The 9,372-nt window shown below is 50.9% G+C and overlaps 2 protein-coding genes across 2 annotated transcripts; both read right to left on the bottom strand.

Annotated features, from left to right (window-relative positions):
- Positions 1–1,044: 1,044 nt before the first annotated feature.
- Positions 1,045–4,602, bottom strand: SDHD (succinate dehydrogenase complex subunit D). Its single transcript, XM_054647373.2, has 4 exons — positions 4,467–4,602; positions 4,112–4,216; positions 2,928–3,072; positions 1,045–1,704 (listed from the first exon to the last, which is right to left on the bottom strand). Exons 1-4 carry the CDS (start codon positions 4,510–4,512, stop codon positions 1,539–1,541), a joined length of 462 nt encoding a protein of 153 aa, XP_054503348.1. The 5' UTR covers positions 4,513–4,602; the 3' UTR covers positions 1,045–1,538.
- A 602-nt stretch (positions 4,603–5,204) lies between these two features.
- On the bottom strand, positions 5,205–8,847 carry NKAPD1 (NKAP domain containing 1). Its single transcript, XM_054647336.2, has 5 exons — positions 8,648–8,847; positions 7,695–7,795; positions 7,347–7,502; positions 6,815–6,868; positions 5,205–6,410 (listed from the first exon to the last, which is right to left on the bottom strand). The coding sequence occupies exons 1-5, from the start codon at positions 8,714–8,716 to the stop codon at positions 5,885–5,887; spliced, it is 906 nt and encodes a 301-aa protein (XP_054503311.1). The 5' UTR covers positions 8,717–8,847; the 3' UTR covers positions 5,205–5,884.
- Between the last annotated feature and the right edge of the window lie 525 nt (positions 8,848–9,372).

Genomic DNA, 9,372 nt, shown 5'->3' with positions numbered 1-9,372 from the left:
GTTTTTGGCAAAAGGTCAAGCATGTTTTCCAGTCAGACAGAAGAGAACTACACTCTGAAGAAACAAGAATGTCCATAATGTCAATATAGTCCTGTAGAATTTGATCCCTAAAATCTTTAATGCCTAAATCCCTAAAATCTCTAACATCAACCCAACAGCTTTTGCATTAGCTTTGGACTTCTACATTGCCAAACCTCTCAGATAATGAATTTCTCCCCCAAGCAGCTTAGACACCACATCCAGCTGCATCCTGTGTGAGGAAACCTCAGATGAACTTTCCATGAGACCCCCTCAGCTTGCCCAGAGGGACTTCCCCATGACTCACCATCTGTCTGCTCCTCCTCCTGGCCCTACCGTAACACATGCTGGCATTTACACCAGCCCACAGCTCCATTCTGGCCACAACACCATCAAAACTTTGGCCAGCTACCTGCTTTTGCTAATAAATAAAATTTCCAATCCACATTAAAAAGAAAAAAAAAAACCTCAGAGTCTTGTAGAATCCAAACAGTGACTTGGTTGTTCTGTTCATTGCAGAGTCACTGATGTTAACACAAATTCTCTTCCTCTCACTGTTAATAGTGCCACAGAAGTACCATGAGAGTGTGGAAAGAGTGTTCCACTCCTTGGCAATGTGAAAGTCAGACAGGATGAAGCAAAAGTTAGAAACCACAATCTCAGTTCCCCCTAAAAAAATCCCTTAAAGAACAGAACATTCCCTCAGCCTCCTCTTCGTTGGCCTTTCTGTCACACAGGACAACACGGACCAGAGTATTTAGAAAATAAACCTCAAAAAAGTGTTGTAGATGAACATAAAAACCTTGAAAGTCAAATGTTCCTAAAGTCAATCTGCAAAAGTATTTTTATTCTTGCTGTGTTTTCTAAGGGGCATTAATTATCCTTGTGTTAAGTCTAAGTCACCTCTAAGTATTAATTCATACAAATATTCTTCATTTTATGAAGTAAGGCAGAGTAGACCTATCGACAGAGAAAACATTTTAGGCAACCCAAAGCAGTAAAAATGGTTCAGAAGCACACACGAAATTTCTGTAAATTCTTTATTGCATGGATTCTGAAAAAAAGTATTCCCTTTTCTACATCAGCTCATCAGCTCCCAGGGTCCCAAGTGTTACAGGGTCTGCGTTACACACTGATGTCAGAAGAAGGAGTTCAGTTTTCCGCAAGCCAAGCTTGTTTTACAGAACAGGAAACCAACCAACAGTTAGAAAAACACTCAATAAAGCTGGTATTACAAGGAGAGCTCCCTTTAGCTATGCAAATCTGCCACTGATGTAATTCATCCATCCATCCATCCCAATTTATTTACAGTGCAGCTTGAATCCACTCATCTCACTGGGCATCTTCCAGTTAAATCTGTATTTAAACCATGTTTTTCTCTATATATCCTAAACTAGCTCTGAGCCCCCTGCAGGCTCTCTGGGGACCCTTGGCTGTTCCTTTGTGGTGCAGGATGTTGCTGACAAGCTGATGAAGCAGAGGCAGCAGAGGACAATCGTGTGTGTCAGGGCTGGGGCTCCTCAGAGGCTCCAGAGCATGGCCACAGCCTTGCAGATGCCCACGTCGTGGTAGTTGAAGTGGCAGAGGCCAGCGAAGGTCAGGGCAGACAGGACGTACAGCCCCGTGTTGGCCACTTTAATGGGGACATCTCCGTGCACATAATCAGTGATTACCTGGCCCAGACCCCTGAAGGAGAGAGAAAAGCTCAAATCAGCAAAGTTCACTCACTAAAACCTATCCTCTTTGTGTCCCCCGTTCTGCCAACTGGCTTTTCTCCCTCTTTCCAGCCTTTCCTGAAGAATGCTCAGCTCCCACACAGAAAGAGGAAAAATCTATTTCAAAAACAAACCAAAACATTCCAGATTCCCTTGAAAATACACAGATTGGCTCAGAGTTTTCTTGAGGAAAACAAGGGCTGACCACAGCTCTCCAAACAGAATCCTTGGATCTGCCTTCTTATCTGACTTCCAAGGACTGGAAAAGAGGAAAAGCAAGGAAATATCTGGGACCAGCCTCTGTCCCACTTCCCAAAGACACAGAAGACTCCTGGGTATGCCTTTAGATTAGAAGAGTGGCAACCAAAGAAATTAGTATATTTTTAGTTTGTTTCTACATCTGGAAGTGAACTCCTGTCCAGATTTGAACTATCCAGCAACCTGAGACACGGGATGCTTGTTTTGGGAAAAAGCTCCCAGTCAGAGCAAGGAAAGTGCAAGAATCCCTGGCACAAATTCCTAAGGGCAAAGCTGAAGTTTAAGAAAACCTGGCACCCCCAAAGTACCACAAAAATCTGTTTTATCCTTGTGGCCAGGAACTCCCAAACCAGGATCACCTCAGGAAGGTGGGTGCTGCCAGCCTGGCCAACCACATAGCTGGATCCACTCCTAATTAGTCCTGTCCCTGCTCTCATTAAGGATCACAGCAGAACTACACTGAGCAAACATCCATCCAGGAATAAAGGAAATAATCACCCATGTCTCCTTAGTGGAATATTTGCTGTGAGTTCTTTATTATGCAGAACCACTGAGATGGATGAGATGACCATCTCATCACCACTGAGATGTACAAAGCCAGTGCATGGAGCTTTAGAGGCAGAATATTTGTGTATTTTTTTACACAGATCTGTCCTCTTTCTGTTTCCTTCTGTTCACACAACACTGGTTCTTCCACATGCTAAAAACATCCAGGATTCTACACCTCCAGTGGCAAGGAAGTGCTCTTAAGGTTAAGATTTTATGGATTCTTTTTCTGAGTGAGAGGACAGTGTGAGAAAGGAAGACCAAAGTACAACCACTCCTGCCACCGAACGTGGAAACCAAGGACTTTTTCCAGCTGTTTTACCCTAGCCCAGGATGAGGTTTGGAGGCACCAAAGCTCCTTTGCTGTGAGCTGAGCCCTGCTGTGCTTACCAGTGGCCGTGCAGGGTGAGGGCTGCAGCCAGGGAATAGTCCACAGCTGGTCCAGGGCACAGGTAGGCTGCGGGGAGCAGCCCCAGCAGCAGCACACTGACAGCTCGCTCCCCTGTCCAGTGCAGAGACGCAGCCTTGGAACCGCCTGCAAGGAGAGACATTCTCAGGGAAAAGCCCCTCTGCCAAGGGCTCTGCAGCCCTTGGAGGGCTGGCTGGGATGGCTTGGACATCTGGAGAGTTTGCAAACCAAAACCCTGCTTGAGCAAGGCTTGGCAACACAACGGGAGCATCAGCCCAGGCTGAAACCATCAAGAACTGACTCTGCGAAATTATCAATGCAACACCCCAAAGTGCTCAACTAACACACAGATATCATCCACCTAAACCAAAATGCAAATGGTTTCCTTCGTTTTGGCACGGAGAAAAGAAATTTAGAAAGCGACAAGACAAGGAAAGCAAAGGATCTGAAGTTTGGACTTGGGCAAAGTGCAAACTGAAGTGCTATTGACTGGTAAGAGTGCTGCTGAAGGGGAGGGTGCACACACTCCTCACAGCCTGAGGCACCACAACTGCACCTTTATTTATCACAAATAACATCTCTGCACAATTACTGCCCTATCTAACAACGCTCAGCATTTCACAGCTTTTCCCTTAAACCAACAGGCATTTAGGATTATTTTTTCCTTTGCTGGTAACACCCATAACTGTACATCACCCAACAGGACACCAAGAAAACCACTGCACCATATGTAATATCTTCTGTTCTCTGTTACAGCCGCCACTTAAAATCTCCTAGAGTGGCCCAAAAAAATTATAGACTCAGCCTGGTTTGGGGATGGGAGGGACCTTAAAGCTCATCTTGTTCTTAGGTCCCTGCATGGCCATCAGGTACTACCTCTGTCACCTCTGTTGGTGCCTTGAAGGACCCAAAGGAGCCAAAATCTGGTCCTTTACAGCCCTTTCTTGGCAGAATCACAGAATATTCAGAAGTTGGAATAGACTTGAAGGATCATCTAACATCCAGCCCTGGGCAGGATGCCTTGAGCTAGACCTGGGTGCTCGGGTTTCGGCAGTTCCAGGGATGGGAAAAGGGTCCTGATTCCGGGAAAACGAGATCCCCGCACACCAGCACGGACGGACAGACAGACAGACAGACAGACAGACAGACAGAGACAGGGCCGTACCGTGTCCCTGGCGGGGCGGGCCGTGGCTGTCGCGGGCCGGAGCGCAGCGGGCGGCGGCGGCACCGAGCGCGGCGGGGCGGCGGAGCAGGGCCGAGCCCAGCAGAGCTGCGGGGACAACGGGGGCGCGACGTGAGAACCCCGCACCCTCCGGGGACCCGGAGCCACCGGGGTCCTGCACCCACTGGGGACCCGGAGCCACCGGGGTCCTGCACCCACTGGGGTCCCGGAGCCACCGGGGTCCTGCACCCTCCGGGGTCCCGCTCCCTCCGGGTCCCGCACCCTCGGGGTCCCGCACCCTCGGGGTCCCGCTCCCTCTGGGTCCCGCTCCCCGCCCCGCTGCCCCGGCCTCACTGACCCAGGGCGGCCCCGCGGGGCCGCGGCCGCAGCAGCGCCAGCGCCATGTCCGCTCCAAGGGCACCGCGCCCGGACACGGAACCGCGCCCGAGCTTCCGCCGCCGCTTCCGCCTCCGGGGCACCGGCACGGCCGGGAGCGGCCGCCGCGGGGCTCCGCGGGGAGGATGTGAACGCCCGAGGCAGCGGTGGGGGATCTGGGGCAGGAATGCTCCGCTGTGAGGGCGGGCAGGCCCTGGCACAGCTGCCCAGAGGAGCTGTGGCTGCCCCATCCCTGGAAGCACCCAAGGACAGGTTGGAGCATCCTGGTGGAAGGTGTGGTGCTCAGGGAACTGGAATGTCTCTAAATCCCCTGCCAGGCAGAACCATTCTGTAATTCTATAATTCTGTCTTAAACCCCGCAACAGACCCAGGTGCTCTTCATCTGTGTGTTCACTACTGCAACACCTTGGTACAGACCATAAACACCTCCATGAATATCCTGTTCTTCTTTCCATTTGGAGGGAAAAAAGGAACAGCAAGCAGGGCTTGGAGTGAGGATTTAGGGCCGCTGGCACTGTTTCGTGCCTGTCCAGGAGACAACAATCACCCCACACATTCCCCAGTGCCCTGATTTCATCTGCAAGTGTGGTCGGGCAGCAACAAACAGCACAGAGAGAACACAGGCACCACCCAGACTCCCAGGCCTGTGCTCTGTCCCCGGGCTTTGCTCCAGAACAATGACTAAAGCATCAAACACATCTGGATTTATTTGTTTTATTAAAAGGCTTGGCTGTTCGCTGCAGGGAGAACGGCCTGGTACCAGTTTCTCCAGTAACACACTGGGCAGAGCAGAGACAGGACACAACACCCGCCAAGGCCTCTCTGTCAGCACAAATGCTTTCAGCATCCCCCGAGGGGAGGAAGGAAGGTGGACACGGTGGCCAGCCCACAGCAGGCTCTGGACAGGAGTCTAAACCAAGCAAACTGCTGGATTTTTTCACCATTAGGGAAGTCACTGCCCTTCAGCTGGAATGGGAATATTCCCTCAGCTCCCCTCCGTGTCCAGCTGACCCTGTGCATGCCCCCACAGCTCTGCTTTTGGTGGAGGATGGGAAGACAAAACTATCGTGGGGTTACAGTGACATTTCCTCTGTTAGCAGCTTGATTTACCAGCCTGTCCTCTCTCCTACTGGCCATTGTTTTGGTGAGCCAATGAGCAATCTGTTCAAACATAATTTAAGAAACAAAACAACCTGATCACAGCCAAGCTGGCAGGATGAGCCCACCTGTGGGCCAGGTAGGTGCTGTCCTGCAGTGCTGCCTGGCGAGCCCTGCTCCCTGCGGGCTGGCAGCGCGTGTGTAAACCAGTGTTGGAGCAGTGCTGAGTGACAAAGAACTGCCTCTGTCCTCCCCTCCTGCTCTGAGCTGCACCCAGACCCCTCAGTCCTCATCAGAGCTGTCCTCAGATTTCTCATCCCCCGCCACCTTCCAGTTCTTCCTCTTGCTCCTCTTCTCGGGCACCTCGCTCGGCCTCTCGGGCACGGAGCTGTGCCGCTTCTTCCTCTTCCTTGGGGGCCGCTTCTCCTTTTTGCCCTCGGATTCAGTGTCCTCAGAGCTGCTGGTGCTGGAGCTGCTTGCATGGCAAAAGTCACTCTCCTGCCCAGAAGAAGAGGTAGGTTCCTTGGCAGGCACTTTCCTGGGCTTTTTCTTGCGCTTGTGTTTTCCTTTCCGGGCGCTCGGAGTCTCCTCTCCTGAGCCCTCGCTCTCCCCCCGGGAGGAATCTGTGGAACTTCTCTCCTGCTCCTTTTTCTTTTTCTTCCTCTTTTTGTGTGAGCGCTTTTTTTGCTTCTTCTTGTGGGATTTCTTGGTTTTTTTCCTTTTGTGGGGCTCACGGGCTGTTTGTTTCCCCAGGTGGGATCTCTTCTTCCCATTGACAGCATTTTGCTCATCTCCTTCCTGCTGATCACTGGAAAAAGAACAGGAGGAGGTGAACTGGAAGCCACTGAGTGATGAAACTCATTTATATCCAAACTGTAAGCCTGAAAAATATTGATGATTCTGCTGGGTGTAGGTTAAAAATAATTAATTCTGTCTTAAAATCTTGTTTTTCCACTGTCCAGGATACTGCAAGAATTTATTTACCTCCCAGACTCATCGATTTTGCTAACTCCAGCTAAACATGAATATCTTAATTAATACAAAAGATTCTCTGAAGACTCACACCATGTTAATGGATTTGAGTTTTTTAACAGTAAGGCTTTGCAGTCAAGGTTGATTTGTATTCAAAATTCGAAACTCAGTTTGTAAAATTCCCCTCAGAACTTGTCAGAAGGCAGATTCTGGATCCATCAGTAAGGGTGTCTGCCTTACCTGTCTGTGTCAAATTCTTCAGGGTACAACTCTTTGTATCCACTGTGCCCCCACCTGTAAGAAAGCAGAACCATCCATTAAAAACAGACAATGTGTTTGATGATGATAAAAATGCAATTTTGAAAAGGCAGAGCCACAGAATGAATCTGAGTTTAGACAGGAAGGAAATGGGACTGATTTGCTTGGTGCTATTTAAATACACCTTATATTCTCAAAGCACAACTCTGATTTCTTTAAATCCAACCCTGGACTTGTGTTTCTTGAGATTTTCTAAGCTTTCTGGGCAGAGTAATAAATATTAAGTTTAGGGCTGGGCTTTTGCTGCTTAGTGTGTCTTAGAAACTCCACTGATGAGCTCAAATTGGTTATTCTGTGACACGGCAGAAGTTTGTACATGTTATTCATTCTCAAAATGAGCTGAAGCTCTATTTCATCACAGCACACACCAAACAGAAACAGTGTCATTTTTTGGTACAGGGCTCCAAAAAGATGTTTTAATCACAACCAGAGAACACAGAATTCCCCCACAGACCTGTCTGGCATGTTGGCTTCACATTCATACAGCTTTTTATTCCAGGATCTGGCCCTGAGGAGATCATCTTCCACCAGGTCAAGGAGCTGCGGGTTCCTGGGTTTCCAGTCTGCCCTGTGCCCCTCCTCGTCGAAGCCGTCGCTGCGCATGCGGCTGCTGCAGAGAGGGAACGGCTCCTTCAGGGGGGGAGCACCTCCCAGAGCCCCCCAAAACCCCCTCACTCATTCACCTGGCACCTCCAACACCTCACGTCTCAATCAACACTCTGAGACCAGGCTCAAGCACAGGCCTCACCTCTTTGCAGGGAGTCTTCAAGGAGAAAATCAATATTTCTGTGGTGTATCTCACCTGGAGGTGTCTGACAGCATTCTGCTCTGCCTTTTCCAGTAAGTCTCTTCTGTCTGCTTCTCCCACTCCCTTATTTTCCACATTTCTGTCTCTTCCTGAAGCTGAAAGTCACAGAAAGGGAAATGAGTTGAACATCATGGGAAATTCAGTTATGCAGCACCCACCTCAACACTCCTGGTAAGGAAACTCACAGCCACCTCTCCTACCATCCCCAAACAAAGGATTATTTACACATATCTGTATCCCAAACAGAACTTCCTGGTGCTGGTTAGACCTGCTGAATTATGATTCATGAAACAGTTTGCTAAACTTAATGGAGTTGCTTAATCTTGCACTAAAATCCTGCCTGTGCAAAACAAAGTTCAAATTGTTTCATGCAATTAAAAGCACATACACTGGGCAACAAATAAAATGCAACAAAACCGATTTGAGATTTGCTACTTTTTAAGTAAATACAGACATATTGGGGTGAAACCGAAACTCGGGGAAAACCGGAACGGCGTTAAACCAAAAGTGACCCTGAGTATGTGGCGGATTTACCAAATTCCTTTGATTTCTGCCCAACGCTGCCGCTCTGCCCTGCAGCATCAGCAGCGGGGCACGAAGCCTGCCCCGCACACCGGGATCTTCCCGCATCACCGGGTGGCACCGCCGGGGTGTCCCCGCAGCCCGGGGTGTACCAGGAGCACCGCCGGGGTGTCCCGTACACAGAGATGTCCCCGCACACCGGGGCTGTCCCCGCACACCGGGGCTGTCCCCGCACCCTCACGGTGTCCCCGCAGCCCAGGGTAGTCCCCGCACACCGCGACGTCCCTCACGGTGTCCCCGCAGCCCGGGATGTCCCTCACGGTGTCCCCGCACCCCGGGATGTCTCTCACGGTGTCCCCCCCGCAGCCCGGGCCGCCCCGCTCGGCCCCGCAGGCCCCGCCGGGCGCGGGCGGCCCGGGCCTTACCTTGTTGTGCGCTCCGGTGTGCCGTATGACGTTGCGCAGCAGCACCTTCCCCACGGGCACGCGGGACATGCTGCGGGCGCTGCCGCGGGCCGGCCCGGGCTCGGTGCCGGTATCGGTGGCGGTGCTGGCGCTGTTTGTGGCGGCGGGGCCGGGCCGGGCCGGGCCGGGCGGGGGACGCGGAAACGCGCGGGGCCGCGCGCGCGCCGCTTCCGGCGCCGTCTCCGGGGCAACGGCGCCGCCATGGCCGTGAGGGCCGTGGGTTCCGGGCGGCCCGAACGGACCCGAACCGGCCCGAATGGACCCGAACCGGCCCGAACCGCCCCAGTTCCACCCGGCCCGGCACCGGATCCATCCCCGCGCTGCCCGCCCTGGCTCGGACCGCCTGGGCCCCGCTGCCGCAGCTGCGGAACGCCGCGATGGGCCCCGGACAGCAGGTGGCTGCTCGAAAGAAATTCTCTTTTCGGGGAAAAAATACCCCAAACTAAGGCAGAAATTGCCAGAAACACTGTGGCTGGGTAATGCTGGAAACGATAGTAATTTGAATCAATTACTTAACTAATAAAATTTAAGTAATGGTTTGATTTTAATTTTAAGGAATAGCTTAAATTCAATTTTAATTAATGGCTTAAAGTAATGTTTTTAATAACATTTTAAATAAGTTTTAAGTTTTAATAAATTTTGAGTCTTATTTATAATTTATTTTGAATTGCCTTTTAATTAATTGT

This window comes from Agelaius phoeniceus, chromosome 23 (assembly GCF_051311805.1).
Source record: "Agelaius phoeniceus isolate bAgePho1 chromosome 23, bAgePho1.hap1, whole genome shotgun sequence".
In the NCBI taxonomy this organism is placed as follows: Eukaryota; Metazoa; Chordata; class Aves; order Passeriformes; family Icteridae; genus Agelaius; species Agelaius phoeniceus.
The sequence above is the reverse complement of the archived record's forward strand: the minus strand, read 5'-3'. Positions and strand labels throughout refer to the sequence as shown.

Excerpts from the sequence above, each read along its gene's own strand:
- NKAPD1 (XM_054647336.2), bottom strand. The coding sequence starts at position 8,716 with ATGTCCCGCGTGCCCGTGGGGAAGGTGCTGCTGCGCAACGTCATACGG. Across the intron at positions 7,796-8,647 it reads ACACCGGAGCGCACAACAAG|CTTCAGGAAGAGACAGAAAT; the intron begins GTAAGGCCCGGG and ends TGTGACTTTCAG. Across the intron at positions 6,411-6,814 it reads GAAGAATTTGACACAGACAG|TGATCAGCAGGAAGGAGATG; the intron begins GTAAGGCAGACA and ends TTCTTTTTCCAG.
- SDHD (XM_054647373.2), bottom strand. The coding sequence starts at position 4,512 with ATGGCGCTGGCGCTGCTGCGGCCGCGGCCCCGCGGGGCCGCCCTGG. Across the intron at positions 3,073-4,111 it reads CCCGCCCCGCCAGGGACACG|GCGGTTCCAAGGCTGCGTCT; the intron begins GTACGGCCCTGT and ends CTCTCCTTGCAG. Across the intron at positions 1,705-2,927 it reads CTCACCCTGCACGGCCACTG|GGGTCTGGGCCAGGTAATCA; the intron begins GTAAGCACAGCA and ends TCTCTCCTTCAG.